Raw genomic sequence first — 18,593 nt, forward strand, 5'->3', positions numbered from 1 at the left:
GAGGAAAAACTCACCCATTAGTTACCCCTCCTAGTCATAATTCTCAATATTACATTGCTTAACTCTTGGAAACACCACACTGCAAATGGAAGGTTTGGGGATTCCTTCAATTTAGTGACTTGGGCTCAGTCCAATGTCTCAAGAGAATTTATTTTTATAACTACGAGAAACTGGCAAAGAATCTCTCCTTCACCACTGAAGGCTGGCTCTATCAAGCAAAGAAGTTCTTCTGAGCCACATTGTATGGTTTTATACTTCTCATGAAGCAGCCAATTTACTGATCGGTTACACATTGCGTGCTTTAATGACACATACTTTGAGATGCCCTTTATAATAAAGAAAATTTCTGGGAGGTTCTGGATGTCAGGCTCTATACCAGACTCTTTCTTTAATTTGGGGGTGGGGGTGGGGAGGAGGTCTTATTTGAAGGGACAGGGTACTGAGGGAAAAGCTGCATTACTTGGAGTTCTAAGACCAATTCAGGTGCCACGGCCTTTCCTTAGCTTTCTTAACAGTCCCATCTTAGTCCTTTCCATTCCTCTGTTTACCACCATTATGCTTCCTTTCATAAAATAGAGAAAAGTACCCTCTTCCTTCTATCAGAAGTCAAGGAAGATAAGCCACCTATCATACCATAACAGAAGCTAACTAAAAAATAACAATACTTTCACAAGTGGGAAAAATTTACTTGACTTAGCACAGACCTCACCTTAAATTCATATAACCCTCAAATACTTTAGGGACCAGAATCATATGGGAGTTCACCTGCCAGGGGTACTTGGACCTAAAAGAGCTGGCCACGGAGCCTGTCCAACTCTTTTTTTTTTTTTTTTTTTTTTTTGTCCAACTCTTAAGAATATTATTTAGGAGTCTCAACCTTGGGACACCTGATTGACTCAACAGTTGAGCCTTTGGCCCAGGGCATAATCCTGGAGTCCTGGGATCGAGTCCCACATCAAGCTTCCAGCGTGGAGCCTGTTTCTCCCTCTGCCTATGTCTCTGCCTCTCTCTCTCTCTCTCTCTGTGTCTTTCATGAATAAATAAAATCTTAAAAAAAAAAAAAAAGGAGTCCCCATGACCTACCCCCTGAGAGTCTTAGCTCTGGGCCAAAATCAGTATTCCAAAGAAAACTTCTGTGCAGGAAATTTAGTTGTATTGAAAAACTACCTAGTTATATACATATACTGTCCCTGCTTTGTAGCATAATAGGAGTTCATCTTAGCCCTTCTGGTTTTGGAAGGATTTAGACATTTATGCTAGAGGCAAAAACTGAGATCCAGAAGAACATTCATGAGTGTGGTAGCATTTCATTTCCCTCATGCTCTCCATTTTGTGTCTGAATATAAAAGCTTCCTTAGTAGTCAAGGAGCTAGACTCCAGAAGATTATGCTGAGACCATCTAAGCTAAGTAGTGGAGTCTTCCTGCTGCACATTTAATATGCTATCTCAGCCCACAGAAACAAGAATTCAGGAAAGGTGGCTCTTTCTGATAGAGCCAAAGTTGTGGCTCTTACTGGTAAATTTCCTATCTTCCCTGAACGCAAGTTAACTGAGTAGAGGAAAACAGCTAGAAATTGTTTGCTAACTTAACAATAATTTTTGTAAAAAATCCTCTTCCAATGGGCCAAACACAGTGCTGCTCTCAGCATTCTTAGCTCCTGTTGGTGGAGGGATTCTCTGGAGGGCTGAAGGAACGGGAAAGGATGATGTGGGGAGGGAGACAGATGAATGAACATGACTGAGTGGATTTATACCTTAATACTTGTAAGCCAGCTAACAATGAACCAAAACAATCACTGAGAGAAGGAAAGGACTTAGCCAGTCTAGTGAAGACTAGCCTTGGAACTGGTGTTAAATATAGGGCCGGGGTGGGGGTGGGGGTGAGGGTGGGGAGAGAGGAAGGAGGAAATAAGGAATCAGTATAGAAGTGCTACCTCAAGATGGTAGGAAAATCTAATTCTTGCAAACTGGGAAGAAGGAGAATCAGGACTAAGATATAATGATCTACCTATATTAAGAAAAAATGAGATGACAATCAAAGTTACTTTATCATTCTACCATCCTACATCTATAAAAATAAATATTTTCTCTTTTGAGCATAGATTTAAAGCAACATTGGTATGTTATCTCCTAGCATAGTTAACAGTCACAGTGATAACAGGGTACAAGTAAGGAGTAGATGTTTCTAATTTTAAAAAGAGGTAATTAAAAAAAACGGTTTTGAAGTTATGACCTAAGGGTGTTTGTACTTCATATCGTCAACTATGTACAAAGTATCATTTAGATTTCATTGCAGGCAATTTTTCTTTTGCCACTGGGTTTTCAAATGACCCCCAAATTCAGTTTGTATAGAAAAAATGCCTCTTCTTATAAAAGTCCACGTAGATTAGTAAATGTGTTAGAAAACTCACTCATTCCAGGCTCAGTCAAGTAGCTGTAGCGCTTACGTAAAGCTAAAGATGCAAAGCTCTGTCGTCTATCTGCTTTCTCGGCCTGAAAAGGAGAAAGAAAAAAGAGACTATGTACAACTTTCTTGTGATATTTTCATGGTTTTGAAACATTTTGTAGGATGGCATGTGGATACTTCATTTATTTTTCTTCAGGTGGATTTTCCTCATGAAAATGTTAACTTCCTATTGTGAGTCTACAACCCCACCCCAATGTCTCAACCAAATCACCATCATTTAGCCAGTGTAAGAGCACCAACACAGCAGACTACAGGGAACTACAAATACAAGACGAGCGATACAGAGACTGCTGATGCTGAGCAATAAATCTCCCCAAATTCATTCGTATTGAAAGCACATATATCACAATGTACAGTCACTCTATGTGAGTACATTCAAGGAGAAAGGGCACAGGGTGTATCATTCCAATTACTGCTGTTGTTTCTATGTGTTAAAAGGAATAAAGTATAGGTGTAGTTAAAAAAAGGGTTAATGGTTTTATTAGAAATAAGGATTCTATTTATTCGTACTGAGGTGTGAGTTTTAAAAATCCAATTATCCTATAACTTGGAGAAATACTAGGAGATGCCTTTGTAAGGAAAAATTCATTCAAAGCCACACAGAACCAACCACTATACCCTTAAAAATGGCCAAGATGATTTTCTTTACATAGAATACTAAATACCTAACAGTAGCCATGGAACACATATTTTGTATGACATAAAACAACCTGATTTATACAATAAAATTTCATGTTACTCATGATCTTGATTTAAATGTCACACAGAGTGGATACTAGGTGAAAGTATGAACAAATGTATATTTATACATGCCAAGCTACACACTTTAAAATGTCGAAAGAACGTTAGTTCCTCTTTTTAAATCATTAGCTGGATTATATTACTGAATGCCCTGAAGTATCTTATATATACGTGGAGGAAGAGTAAACCATTCTTTAAGAAAAATGTATACCCTTTACCTCACTTAGGCTACGATCTGCAAATATATAATACGTTTCCCACACGTTAGCCCTCTGCAACTTCTTTTCTACAGATTTAATTTCTGTTCTACCTTTGATAGAGTAAAAGCAGAAGTGTTCATATTACCTCATCATCTTGATCTGACTCTGTCTCCTTTTGGTTCCAAGATGCATTGCAGAGACAAGGAATATTATAATGGACAGCAGGGAAAAGAATATCAGGATATGAAAAGGACTGAGTAGGGAGCACAAAATGCAAGCTGAATCAAGAAAGCAAAGCAAATCAAAAGAAGCCAACACAAAATATCAAGAACTGTACATCCATGGCAAATCAATGTGACGTTATTCGAAAGCATAAAAATCTATGAGCTACCAGCAGAAGCAGAAGCAATATACAGAGGACTCCATCATACAAACCATAAGAATGTGACACCACAGTAACAAGACTTAATCTACACAAAGAGACTAATAAAACTTGAGTATCAAGAACTTTAATCATGTTACAAAGCATTCCTTAATTGCATACCAAGGGCCCACTTCTTCAAGACCAGGGGAAGAGTTACAATAAAACAGTATTAAAAGATACCTTTTTATGCGCTGGCAGAGTGATATTTAAGTTGCAAACAGCTGTTTGAGGCAGTCCTTTTGTTGTCTTTGGTTCTTTCAGAAAAGACAGACGACCACAGGGCTCTTGGCTGGTGTCTCTAATCTAGAAGAATTTAGGTGGTTGACAGTTATAGAAACTTTTCTGAGGATTCCAGTCTGTACAAGAGTTAAACATGTTTATGTTACGGAGCCCTTCAAGAGGCAGGCAAAGTAAAGGGAAAAGATGACGGTAACTATTATAGATCAACCACGGTGGACACCTGTGAACTCAGTAGGATGTAGAGTGCCTGATTCCTAGATGAGACCCAACACTGTTCTGTCTGCTTGTTTTACCCTAGCAATATGCTATAAAGTCTGGGTTATATGCATTTTCTTCCTGTCCAACAATTTCTTTTTCCTAAGGCCTTACTTTTAGCAATAATAGTAACAGCAAATAATAATAACACTAAACAGCCGTCCCGTGCTCTTCTGTTCTCTGAGGAAGAAGCCGGTCTCTCCAGAATGCCCTTGGGCTCCATCAGAAATGAAGATGGAACTTAAATAGTGACTTTGGATTTCATCCATTATTTGATTACTGAGCATTAATCAGATATGATGCATTTTATTATTATTCTAGATTGTTTGGTCCTATGAACCTTTGCTTGAACATAAATGATCATTTAGATGTTTCAAAGGTAAAGACTCTTTTTTACTAATTATAAAGCATTCCCAGCTCAAAAGTACACTCGGGGAGATGTAGGACAAAATCTGACCTTATTCCTCTGAATTCAAGTTTGGTGGGATATTTCAAACGCAATAAATCATTAGACTTTCCCTTTTATTCTCTAAGAGCATTTAAAAAAAAATTCAGAGTCTCTGTTGATGATTTACCTTGATGGAAAATGGCAGTCTATTTTCTTTGAAAGCATAAAAGTTAAAAACAAGTTGCTGTCCTCCTTTGGTAAGTGGGGCCAGATTTCCATAACAATCAACATAAATAGGTTTTCCTTCCAGAACCTTTTAGAGTAAAAGAAATACATAATTTAATGTTAATTTAGGTTGAAAGAATTTTGAGATTTTTTTTTGTAAAGGGATAGAAGTTTATTAAGTAAAGATACAGAGAAAGCTCTCAGGAGTGAGAGGAGTCCCCACAGGTTGCCCAGAATTTTGAGATTTTTAAGTCACATAATATTAAAAGATTGACATATTTCTATGTCACATTTGTCTCCTTATTAGGAAATTCTATGGTGTTATTTGCCACAAAAATAATTCTGTTGGCTCATAATTCAACGACTGTGATTGGAAAACGAATCATGCACATGTACGAGACAGAATTATGCATCCAGTTCTATTCTAGCAACTTCAGACATGTTTGAGAAAGTGCTGACATCACTTCTTCATACAGACTTTGAAGGGTTTTTTTTGTTTTAAACTCAGATACTTTCACTGGGTTTGAAAAAGGAAAATCATGATAATGTGTTAAAGAGAGTGACCATAAAAATAAGACAACTCAAGTCACCACAGAGAATGCAGACCATGATGGAGATGCATTAGTACTATATTTTAATCAAGATAGCCTTGAAGACACATAAAATAATTTGAGAATAAATGTATATTAAAAATCTAAATCAAAACCTGAAATCAAGAATGTGCTCGATACTTCCAGTGAGTGCTATTACCAGCTCAAAATAAAACCCCATATCTGGGGAATGTAATGGGATGGACTTGTCGTCAACAAGGTACCTCAATATCTTTGCTTCTTGCAACTTCCTCAAAGTTCTCTTGCTGTTCTAAAGTTTTGTCGACTTTGTCATCTGTCATGCAGAAACAGCGCAGGGAGGATTCTACAGGATCATTCATTTTGGCAAAAACAACAAACTTGGCCATATATGGAACACATATTAATTCTCTGTACAGTTGTGTGGCTAACCCCACAGTTTCTAAAACTTGATGGCAGTCTGCAAGCCAAAATCTGAGAAAAACAAAAACAAAACAGAATTATGAAAGTGAGGTGATTTAAAAGCCAAATCTTAAAAAATCAGAGCATATAAGGGTATTACACCCAAACATTGCCTCGTTCATTTAAAGAAACAGCAAAGATGTTTACAGAAGGCCTATGTTTATTATTTGTTATAATTTTGCTGAGGAAATGCTAAGGATTTTTTTCTCTCTTCTCCTTCCCATAAGATTCTGTCCCCTTGCCCTTATACTTAGCCATGATTAGCCTTCCTTTCTAGTCCTACATAAGAGTTTAATCTCTCACTTTACATTGGACAGGAGCAAGCATTTTATGGAAGATAAAAGGAGAGAAATGGGAATTCTATCAGTATTTTTTCTTTGAAAGCATAACAATTAAAGACAAATGGCTGTCCTCCTTTAGTAAATGGGGCCAGATCTCCTTAACAATCAACATTAATAGGTTGCTAAGAACTAGAAGAAGCAGATCTAGCACCATATAGCCCCTTGCTCAAGAGAACTGGATGACTTGTGCCACTCCATTTTAAATTTCTGAGTTCAGCCCAACTGCGCCATAAAAATTAAAAAAATAATCATACTAGTATTGAGCACAAAAACTTTCACTTTCCAAAAGATAATAAAACTAATTCCTTAGGGCTTTTTGGAATCCTTTCTTTCCATACCTGGCTGAAACATTGGTTGTAAAAGAGACACAATCCTTGATGAATGTCAGGGGAGTAGTTCCAGTGATGTCTTCCCACTGAGCAGGCGAGGTGCCCCCTGAGAAAACAAGGGCAGATACGTTGACGTTATCATGAGAGACGCTCCTTGTAAAATCTTCATCATCAACTTGCTCTTCCTTTGCAGCCGGGAACTAGAAACTTGAGCAGGTTCAATTAATGGCAGGCACTAAAGGTGGTTTTCCTCTCTCCTCTCCTTCTGTGCCTTTACTGCCTTACAGAGATCTCCTTGTAAGATATTATAGTTTTTTAAAAATTACTTTTTGGTTTATCTGGCTACTAATGAATGGTTTAAATGTGGGGCAACCACGGGATCTGAAGTGCATTTTGTGAGTGCAATTTATAAGTGCAGAGATTTGTTGTTCAGAGACAATAACTTCCTATGTTATACATATTTTTTTAAAAGACAAGAACTATCAAGAAAGTTAAGAAGCAGCTGATTTTGTAATTTAATTTAATTAATTTTGTCATTTAATTTTCCAAGGTAAAAAAAGGAATCCTCCATTAAAACTACTCATAAAAACAAATAACCTATGTTAACCTAGGACTTTCTGTGAAAAATCCTATTAGGTTGATCAAGTGAACTGCGCTCTGGATTCCAGGTGCTTATCACAAAATGCATTCTCCTAACCCTGCAGATTTAACCTAGTGGATTATACTTAGGAATTGAGTCCCCACTCAGCCCTCTACTCTGTGGGGGCTCTGTTTTATCCAAAGTCGTCCAATTTTCTGTAGTCTAAGGGTGTTGCTAGGTCCGGCATCTCTGTCTAGGTCCCCGAGAAATTACCTAGATGCTCTAGTAGATTCAATACTATCTCAATAATCTTAAAAGAGCATTATTATTAATATCACACTAATAGCAGGGAAAATGATAACACTGAATTTTAAATGAGTCATGATCTCAGCATCTTAAAGAAAGGTGCAGGGATAATACAGATGAGCTGATGGACAAGGGACAAGTAAAATGCTTGTTTGTTTGATTTCTACTCTTAGGAAGTTAGCATGGCTGTTTCTTTTTTTTTTTTTTAATGCCTTAAATCGCTCAAGTTTTATTTTTTTTAATTTTTTTTATTTATTTATGATAGTCACAGAGAGAGAGAGAGAGAGAGAGAGAGAGGCAGAGACACAGGCAGAGGGAGAAGCAGGCTCCATGCACTGGGAGCCTGATGTGGGATTCGATCCCGGGTCTCCAGGATCGCGCCCTGGGCCAAAGGCAGGTGCCAAACCGCTACGCCACCCAGGGATCCCAGCATGGCTGTTTCAAAGGCTTCATATCTTCATACAGAATCACTGCAAGTGCTAGTAGCACCAATAGCAAGTACAGCAACGAGTTAACCACACCTGTAATGCTGCAGAGCAGGCGCAGATTGGGCGTGCTGTCCCCCTGGTACCCGTTGACTCCCCCTTCACCGGAGGGCGGGGGCACCGGAATGCTCATTGTGATAGGTTTATGGAACTTCCTTCTTCTCGGTTCCACAGTGACAATTGGGCTAAAGGTGGCTTTGTTTCCAAGGATCTTTTTCACAATTTCATCTGGAACAGGCTGAGCCTAAAGACAGGAAGAGGACCTTAGATGGATGTTAACGTTTTTCTCTCATTGGGAAATGACTTTTTAAGTGAGGAGGGAAAAACCAAAAACAGACACACACACACCACCCCTGCCAAAGTTTTTCTTCTTAATCCTTTTTCACTATTTCAGGAAAACGCAAAAAAGGAAACAATATAACCTAACACTGTAGCAGAAACTAGTTGGTTTATTTCTTCAACAGAATATGGACGATGTGAGCCTCTGACAGGGAATCAGATCTCACAGCGGAGAAGCCTTTCAGTCTAATCCAAAGTAAAGGTCAGCAAATATTGAGTGTAGTATATTTATATTTAAAGGTATTATTTATGTATTTGAGAGAGAGCCCACTCAAGCAGGGGGAGCTGTTGAGGGAGAGTGAGAAACAGGCTCCCTACTGAGCAGGGTGCCCAAGGACATGGGGCTGGATCCCAGCGCCCTGGGATCATGACCTGAGCTGAAGGCAGATGCTTAACTGACTGAGCCACCCAGAAGTCCCATGTCTAGTATATTTTAAACCTATGCAGAACATCCAGTAAATCTAGGCAATTTGTGCCCAGGTAAAAATCAAGGTTTTCAGAGTTAAGTAAGTTAAGATTTCTATTCTAGACTACCAAACCTAAGGTCTTCCTTTTGGCTTCTTCGCTATTTGGTAAAATACTCAATATGGGAGGCAACTGAAGGGAATTTCATGTCGCTGAAATATAAGGCCATCTCCTTAGCTCAAGTGGTTACTGAAGGCCTTCCCAGCACTTAGAGCAGTTGACTCTAAAAAAAACCTCATGAGAAGAACATGAAACTGCCATTAAATTATTAATTACTATATTAATTGACACAAATTAAATTACTGTCCTTATTATTTTCCTTTTTCAATAGGTCTAACTGAAACAAATAAATATAAGAAAGATGACTCTCGCCAAGATTTTCAGTTAGCCTTCCAAATAAAACAAATTCCAACTGGTTTGGATAAAACCTGGTATTTATGATCTACTTAAATCAAAATCTGAAAGCTTGCATGTTTCCCTATTACGGATTTTTATGAAATGGTACATTATAAACCAAGTCAAATATGGTTTGTTTCTTTAATGGTGTATTTGCTCTCTGCTGCTCTTGTCACTCCACATACCAAGACCAGTAACCTATGGTTAACAAAACCATCTTTCATCAGAAACCAAGAAATACTTTTAAAAGAAAAACCCTAAAATACATATCTTATTTAATAAGCCACCAAGTTCACTTTATACTTCATGCTTTTCATTTGAAATAGGTTGATGATTCCCTAAAATGGCCTAGTGCTTTGATTAGCACTGTCATTAGGATGAATTACATCGACTGTTTTCTAAGCGAAGCATCCTCACACACTCTGTACATGTACCAAAGAAACAACATTTTGCAAACATTACCTGGAGGCCAACTCGAATTCTTTTGGTTAAAGCACCCTCTGGGAAAGAAGCCTGGACGAGGGGTACAGTGGTGCTGCTCAGAATTCCGCCTTCAGGACCAATCTGGTTGCTTTCCTGCTTAATCCTTGAAACCACTGCAAAATACTGGGGGAAGTCCTTTGTGATAATCCTGCAGATGCGCTTTTTCCCTAGTTCTTCTGGGCTGTCAAGTTCTGAAAAGACAAATGAATGAAAAAACCATAAGAATAAGCCTATTGACATGAATACTTTAAGATAAACTGATGTGTAATTTTGATAGGTAAAATTACTTCTATCTAGTAGTCTAAAGAGAATTTCTATGATGGAGAGAAAGGGACAGTGACTTTAAAAATAATGTAAAGATATTATAAAGCTATTCACATACAAAATATTTGTAGAAAAATATTTCTACTGAAGAGGGACATTTTCAAAAACTAAAATTTTACCTCATATGCACAGAGCTCTACTCTTTAAGAAGAGATATTTCATTCTGTGACTGTTTACAATAATCTGCCCTCAAACTGCCAAAGTAGGAATGAATCAGAAAAAAACAGGGCCTCACAAGAAAGTGTGTATGTCTCAAAGGCTCTAGAACTTTATTTGAAAAAAACCTCTTTAAGATATTTTTAAATATCCCAAACGATTAATATTGTCATCACCAATTTCTGTTACCCACCGATAGCTCTCATGCATCAAACTCAACCTGTCCACAACTGGACACATCTTCCCTTCTGTCCATTTCCAAACTTACTTCTCTCCCCTTGTCCTAACTCTGGTAAAGGGTTTATAATTTGTCTAGTCCTCCTGTCTAATAGTTTGACTCATTTTCGTTGGTACTTCACCTCTAAAGGTCGAAGTCCAGCTGATTCCACTGTGGCAATGGCTTGTCCTCCTGCCACCCCCTGTTCAAGCCCTCATTTGGCTTGCCTGGATCACTGAGTCACCTTCTACCCATCTCCCTGTCACTCGCCTCTTCCTTCTCCAATTCATCCCCTACAGTGCAGCCAGATGGGTCTTCCTTCAAAAGCCAGATTTTATGCATAATACTGGTAGGTTTAGCTGAAATAGATGATATTTGAAATCATATGAAGTAATAAATATTTGAGATGAGCCCAGCATATTTTGGAAAAATAGGTTTGTGAAAGAGAATGTATTTTATAAGATTTTAAAACTTATCTAGAAGTATCATAATAAAAGTTATATGGAGAGACATATAAAATACAAGATATATATGTACATATACATATATAATTAGAAAAATAGGTCAGGGGGATAAGAACAGAGAACAAGAAATAGATTTAAATTTATATATGTATATACATATATATGCTATATATGTGATGTCTACTTTTATATACTACATATAATGTATTTAAATGAAAGTCATATATTTAAACTTTAAATCAGTGGGGGAAAGAAGGCATATTTAGAATGGCATTGACATAACTGAAAATCTGTTTGGCAGAACAGAGCTAAATCACTACATTTTATTATATATAAATAGAAATTACTGCTGGACAAGAGACTTAACTACTTAAAAAAATTAAAATGTTGCCATAAAACAATCAAGAGAATGGGGGCAGGGCAGCCCAGGTGGCTCAGTGGGTTAGCTCCACCTTCAGCCCAGGGCCTGATCCTGGAGACCTGGAATCGAGTCCCTCTCTGTCTCTCTGTCTCTCATGAATAAATAAAATCTTAAAAAAAAAAAAAAAAAAAAAGAGAGAGAGAATGGGGGTGGAGGGGTTGGGGAGAGACAGTAGGTGAGAGATGCAAGGGAAGGAGGGAGCCAAGCTGGTAGTGATGGATTGATATAAAGCATATAAGTGATCCTTTTTAGGAAAAAATGTAATCTGCATGTTTGTGTACTTTTATAAGAGGAGTTTGTGGAAGAAGCATCCTAGCCATTAACAACTGGTCACTTCAAAAAAAAAAAAAAAAAAAAACAACTGGTCACTTCAGAGGGATGGGAGATGGGGTTGGAGGTGAGAAGGTTAGAAGACAGTGGGCAGTAAGTACTACCTTTGGGTTTACATAGTTGGGGTGGTTTTGTTACAAATTAAAGGGAAAGTTCCCAGGCTTCAGGGAGGGGTGTTGGTTTTGTTTTTGTTTTTACTCACATAGCCCTCTCTTTATACCTCTGATACATACAGCACATGTCCTCCTATTTTCCACCTATGAGCATGTCTGCCTCCTTCATCACAGGAATGAGATCATGGCTTATTCCGAATAGAAATTTATAGAACAGTAAGATGGATGGTTAGATAATTGGATCAATGACACCTTCTCATTTTCTAGATTAACCATCAAACTCTGAAGTGGGAAGATGAAATTAATAGACAAATAGGAGAAACAAGGTTCCACTCAGGCCAAAATCGAACTGGAATTTGGTTCGTTTTGCTTCCTGACCATCTGCTTCTCCTCTGCTCTAAAACCAAATATTGAGTTTCTAACGAAAGAATATAAAAGAAAATAAAGGCAAATAACTTCTTTTTAAAAGGGTTAATAAAGAAAGACAGGAAGGAGCCAAAGAGTTTGCTCAGGAGAATATTCTGGGGGAAGTTTTCACCTATTCAGCAACTGATGAAATACAAGTTTTCCATACAGAGCGGATATATTTCCCTTCCCATAGTTTGACTTCTTTTAAAAAGTTTGAGTTCCCAGGGTTCATAATTCATGCTGCAACTGAGAGAATTCTGATCATTTGTTTCAGGTGCCATACAGCCCATCAGCTGTGGCAAAACATTTTTTTTTTAACCTCAGCCTCAAACTTGTGATTATGTTCTCCTTTAGAAATAGCTTAGGATGCCACATAGTGCAAGCAATTTAAGAAGACTGCCATGAAATTACATCCTTCAGACAAGACAGATTTCCTGACTCTGCATGTAACAAGCTGTGTATCCTGTGAGTGCAGAGTTTACTTAAGATTGGTCTGGACCTACCAGGGACAGTGAGGCACCTTTTGGGGGACTTGGGGCAACACCCACTTCTTAGCTGTTTGTGTGTGTTGCAGATATGTGCATGTACATTTGTGAGGAGTTAAGAGGGAGACAGCCATATCACTCCTGGAAACTGTAATAGTGGTGGACTAGGAAGAGCTAGGCCACACCTCTGCTATATTGCCTTTGACAAACCATTAAAGCCACCCCAGATATAGAGCATGTCCATCTCAGATGCAGCAGATGAGTGGTAAATGGAGAAGCTCAGGGCTCTAACTCAACACTTGACTTCTAACGTCTTTTTGGATTTGCCAGTGGTTCTGGGACACCATGTCATTCCCACACTGTTTTAAAGCTTCTAGCAATTTCTCTGTCACCATTAAAACTTGCATAATATTTGGCCTTCAATATTGTATTTTAACAGGTATGTTTTTAAAGATTTATTTATTTATTTGAGTGAGAGAGAGGGAGAAAGAGCACATAAGCAGGAGGAGGGATGGAGGGAGAGGGAGAGAATCTTAAGCAGACTCCCCGATAAGCACGGAGCCCGCCAAGGGGCTCCACGCAGGGCTCGATTCCACAAACAAGGAGATCACAATCTGAGCCAAAATCAAGAGTCAGACACTCAATTGACTGAGCCACCCAGGTGCCCTTTTTACCAGGTATTTTATTAACAGATATTTTAAAGATAATCCTCAACCCAAAGAAACAACTATTGTGTACATTTCAGACATTGCAATCCCCATGCACCATTCTTTAAACAGGATCATACACATATACACTTCTTGAGTTACTCAGATTCCCAGGCCCCCTGCATGATGAAATGGGGAAGAGAGATCTTCCCTCAACCAGGTTATATTCTGTTTCTATGTGTACTTAAAATATTTCCAGATTTTTTTTTCTGAGAATAAAAGTCAATACAAGTGTAAAAACTACAAAAAATACTTAAGTATTGGTTTATAAGAAGCAGCATAATTTCTTTAAGAGGTGTAGTTGAAGGCTAGGCTCTTACACATTGGGATGGCTGTATAAGTAAGACAGCAAATGGTGTAGATGGAAGGTAAACATAAGGAGGCAAGAGCACGAAGTGTAAGCCAGTCAGTAAAATTACTATGGAATTCTTATGACCTGAAAATCTATCACAAGATCTTACTGGTCATTATATAGGACAAAGGCTAAATAAATTATGATATATTCATACTATGGAATACTATGCAGTAAGAAGAATGGAATAGAAGTACAAATTTTAATATGTAGCTGTCCAAGCTGTATGAAATGGAAACATTGCAAAAATGTGATGACAATCAATTAATCACATCTTTATATGCATATGTATAGATTCATATAATTTACATAAAATTTAGTGGAGGGGGAAAGAAGAGGAAAATTATAATATATATTATAATGACTGTGTGCTTGCATATTATTACATGGGTACTAATACTACTATTTAATAATATATACATAAAAATAATAATATAGCAGGTTATTAATATTTTAATGTAGATTAAAGTCAAGCACTTTTTTAAAGATTTTATTTAATTATTCATGAGAGACACAGAGAGGCAGAGACACAGGTAGAGGGAGAAGCAGGGTCCCCACGATGAGCCCGATGTGGGACTCGATCCCAGAATCACGCCCTGAGCCAAAGGCAGACGCTCAACTGCTGAGCCACCCAGGCATCTCAAGCATGTTTTTTCCCCCCTCTTTTTATTGCTTTAAAAATAGGAAACTGAAATACAGTAATGAAATGATCTGAGCCAACTGTTTGAAAACAGGTAACTGAAGCCCCAGCTGATTAGGGGAGTTTCTAGGGGGGAGGAAAGCTGTCCACACTTTGTACAGTGAGCCCTAACTTGTGGCCACATTGACCATTTTGAGTACCTTATCATAAGGCTTTTTATTCTACTTATAATTTGAATAAGCTTTTAATGTGTATTAAAATTAGATTTTTCTTTTCATAAGTTGTGAAGTAATCACAGTGAAATTACACTAAATTAAATGATGTTTGATATTGAGACCTGGCACACTGCAGGTATTCAACTAGTATCCACTGAACAAAGACATCATTGGGAAGTGAGACTCACACTTTGTGTACCAAATAACTATATAATTCTTTAAATCTTGCTTTATAATATATGTAGTAGTGGAGACTGGTTATTCTTGTTCTTTTAATAGTATTTCCTAATTGTATGTAGAAAAGTGGCTCTTATCTTTCTTCTTTTCGATCCACAGTAAACCTTATGATGTCCATGTGTTTATAAGAGAAATTCCTGAGATGCCTGGGTGGCCCACATAGCATTTGGTAAAGAGGGTGTCTAAAGTTCAGGGAAGTGACTTGGCCAAAGTGACTTGTCTGCTTTAGAGCTTATAACCTAGGTCTAGGGACAAAGGGGAGTGGGGACAGAAGGAGGCATCACAGAGACACGAACTCCAACCACAATTTAGCACAGTGTCCTTGCAGGCTACCTGGCACAGGGGTGGTGACTGATAAGCAGATGAGTATCGGATAGATATGCAGATACCCTGGTCCAGAAGGTGACATGGCTTCTTACTGGCCCACTCTACGAGCAGAGAGCCCTGATTATAGTGGTACTTTCTGCTGCGCAAGAAATGGAAGCTAACATTCTACAGCTTTCTTACCTCACTGATTAATGATAAATTTCTTAAGCACCTTGCAACTCATTTGGTTTCTTTATTTGTAAAAAGTGGGACAGTTCTCTCTGTAACTGAGACTTTGCAACAGAGCAATGAGAATAAAAAACACGCTTTGCAAATATAAATGGCTATGGAGATCATAATACAGTGAAGCATAAATAGCAGGATTGAAATCATGTTCTCACTAAATGAGTTAATCTCAAAGCTTTCAAATCATCATCCTTGATTAGTTTTGCCTCACTCTAACCTACACATGATTAAATGTCTCAGTAACTTGGTCAGGTGGGACCACGATTCTTTTTCCTATTGCAGATTTGTTTTCTGAAGGTTGTAAGTGTGAAGGTCAGGTTTGAGCGTGAATAGTCTACAGAAAGAACATAACCTCAAGTTTTCACAAAGGACGATTCCTATAACGACAGTTTAATTTCTAGTCAGGTGAATAGTCTGCTCAGCTTGCTCCTCTAAAATGGAATATTTGATATGAAGGTAGGGGGGAGTGGAGTCCTAGAATGTTAGAATTCAAAAGGGCAAGCTAGTTAGTCTGGGTCTGTGGGAAGTCAGTGGAGTCAGGTGCCTTAGGTTCAAATCCAACTTTCAACCAGGGAGCTTAGACTTTGGACAAGTTCCTGACCTCTGAACCTTATGTTCCCTGTCTATAAGATTAAGATAAGAAAAGCTTCCTCAGGGGTGGATAAGTGATAGAAAACCACCTGCACAGTTCTTTTCAAATAATAATTTAGGTTACATATTCTTTTCAAGGTCACACAGCGTTGGAGGGAGGAAGAGAGAACCAGGAAACCAAACAGTGGCAGATCTAGGGTTGGATTTAAAAAACAAAACAACCCCACATTACATTATCTCTGTATCTTTACAGTGTGTAAATCTTAATTGCTATTATTTTAATTTCACCCCATTTTTCTTTTTTTTCTTTTTTTAAAAAATATTTATTTATTTATTTATTCATGTAGACATAGCGAGAGAGAGAGAGAGAGAGAGAGGCAGAGACACAGGAAGAGGTAGAAGCAGGCTCCATGCAGGGAGCCCAATGTGGGACTCGATCCCAGGACTCCAGGATCTCGCCCTGGGCCAAAGGCAGGCGCTAAACCGCTGAGCCACCCAGGGATCCCCTAACCCCATTTTTCAAAGAAAGTTTTACCAATTACAGAAAATTAAATACAGGAATTTATAGCTAAATTGGGAGAAATGAAGGAAATAAAAGATATCTATATCATTCAACTCTAGCTATAGGCTATATGGAACAATAGACCATGTGTAATATATTCACTCAAATATTTCAGAAAATTATAGACATTCATCCTCTTGGAATTCAAGTTCAGTTTCATCTGAATATGCAACTTTTGTAATAAGCCTATCCAAGATGTTGTAGGGAAAAAAACAAATAAATGATACAACTTGACGCTTCTTCCTCAATGTAAAACATAATAGAAAACTTTTGAATTTTGTTTGATTTTTATTTTGAAATAATTATGGATTCATGAGTTGCAGAGTGCAGAGAGGTCTCATGCACATCTACAATTTTGGTAATTTTTAAAAACTATTTTATTTTATTTATTTATTTGAGAGGGAGAGAGAGAGCAGGGGGAAGGGTGGGGGGTAGAGAGAATCCCAAGCAGACTGAGTGCAGCTGAGTGCAGAGCCCCTCACAGGGCTCAATCCCAGGACCCTGAAATTATGACCTGAGCTGAAACCAAGGGTTGGTTACTCAACCAACTGAGCCATCCAGGTGCCCCTACAAGTTTAGTAATTTAACTCGTAATCTTATTCATTTCTGGCTTCTGCTTTATATCTGTCTGGATGAGCATGATTTTACATTTTTATGCAAGTTAAGGATCTTCCCTGTTATTTAGATTTGTATAATGCATTGAGTTCTAATGATGAAGGATGTCTAGAAACAATGATGTATCTACTTGTTTTCCCCTCCAGTTTTAGCAATCCATATAATTTCTGATAATTATATTTTTAAAAATTAATTTTTAAATGGATTTCTAATCATTATTTGCCCTTTCTCTTGCCAACCAGATCTCATCTCCTCATCTGGTTGTTGCTTTCTGGGGCACCTGGGTGGCTCAGTCAGTTAAGCATCTACCTTCAGCTCAGATCATGATCCTGGAGTCCTGGAACTGAGCCCCACATCAGGCTCCTTGCTCAGCGGGGAGCCTGCTTCTCCCTCTGTCCTTCCCCCTGCTCGTGCTCTCTCTTTTTCAAGTAAGTAAATAAAATCTTTTTTTTTTAAAGTGGGGACATATGCCTGGGTACAAAGCATTCATGTTTCCATTCATTCAGCATTTTGAGATGACAATACTGTGCCAAGTGCTGTTACATGCATTAGGCATATGGCTGTCAGTGAGTCGGAGCCGGGCCCTGTCCACAGGGACAGTACATCAAGGAAGACAGCGAAGTTCAAAGTTGCTTGTTACAGAAGAAGATAGGTCAGGTGCTGTGGACATATTTACCAGGTGGATCTCACTTAGTCTAGGGTTTAGGGAAGACTTTCTGGAAGAAAAGTTAGGGAGCGGATGTCTGGTCATGTCAGAACCATCATTCTAAGGTTTTTCTCGAGGATTGCATAAACCTTATATTCTTTGCATCTGTTTCTCTATGTAAGTTTTTCCAGGAAAATGTTCTTCCATATTTGCTTACTTTTCCACTTATGTAAAGAAAAAAGCATAGCTTTCAGGCATTTAGCTCCATTATTTCACTTTCTTCAACCTTTTGTTTAAGTCATTAGTACTACACCCAGGCAAAAACAAATAATATAATCCTGTGCTCAAAATTAGGATCATATATAATGTTTTAAAGCTGAACACCGTAAATCAGTAACACAGCATGTCCAGCAGAGACAGAAAGGTACAGAACTCCAGGAGGCCTAGACTTCGTGTCTGGCACACTGTCCTCAGTCCACATCCACACTGAAGGTAATAAAGGCTTACACCCAAACTCCCAGACTTGCTTCCCTGTCCCCAGAGGGCTGAGTACCATTGGGTCTGACATATGTGTCAGGGTGTCTGACGTCATTGTTTTGGCCCACTAATGTTTCTTTTCTTTTCTTTTTTTTAAAGATTTTATTTATTTATTCATGAGAGACACAGAGAGAGGCAGAGACATAGGCAGTGGCAGGAGAAGCAGGATCCAAGGAGCCAAATGTGGCACTCAATCCGGATTCGGGATCACACCCTGAGCCAAAGGCAGATGCTCAACCACTGAGCCACCTAGGCGTCCCCCCACTAATGTTTCATAAAGACACGTAAATGCTGGCAAATCCATATACACAGACATCTATAAACTC

At 38.3% G+C, this 18,593-nt stretch overlaps 1 protein-coding gene across 15 annotated transcripts in view; it reads right to left on the reverse strand.

Annotated features, from left to right (window-relative positions):
• The window catches only part of ANK3 (ankyrin 3), a 662,261-nt gene that overhangs the window by 46,178 nt on the left and 597,490 nt on the right, over nucleotides 1-18,593 (reverse strand). For 12 of the 15 annotated variants that reach the window (XM_072823184.1, XM_072823191.1, XM_072823187.1 and 9 more), the window contains 8 exons: nucleotides 9,675-9,886; nucleotides 8,049-8,256; nucleotides 6,651-6,747; nucleotides 5,755-5,983; nucleotides 4,903-5,028; nucleotides 4,013-4,135; nucleotides 3,554-3,580; nucleotides 2,412-2,493 (listed from right to left, as the gene is read on the reverse strand). In XM_072823184.1, the coding sequence (XP_072679285.1) occupies nucleotides 2,412-2,493; nucleotides 3,554-3,580; nucleotides 4,013-4,135; nucleotides 4,903-5,028; nucleotides 5,755-5,983; nucleotides 6,651-6,747; nucleotides 8,049-8,256; nucleotides 9,675-9,886 (1,104 nt within the window). The remainder of the gene's footprint in view (nucleotides 1-2,411; nucleotides 2,494-3,553; nucleotides 3,581-4,012; nucleotides 4,136-4,902; nucleotides 5,029-5,754; nucleotides 5,984-6,650; nucleotides 6,748-8,048; nucleotides 8,257-9,674; nucleotides 9,887-18,593) is intronic. The other 3 variants (XM_072823197.1, XM_072823196.1, XM_072823199.1) reach the window with 1 other exon arrangement.

This window comes from Canis lupus, chromosome 4 (genome assembly GCF_048164855.1).
Source record: "Canis lupus baileyi chromosome 4, mCanLup2.hap1, whole genome shotgun sequence".
NCBI classification, from domain to species: Eukaryota; Metazoa; Chordata; class Mammalia; order Carnivora; family Canidae; genus Canis; species Canis lupus.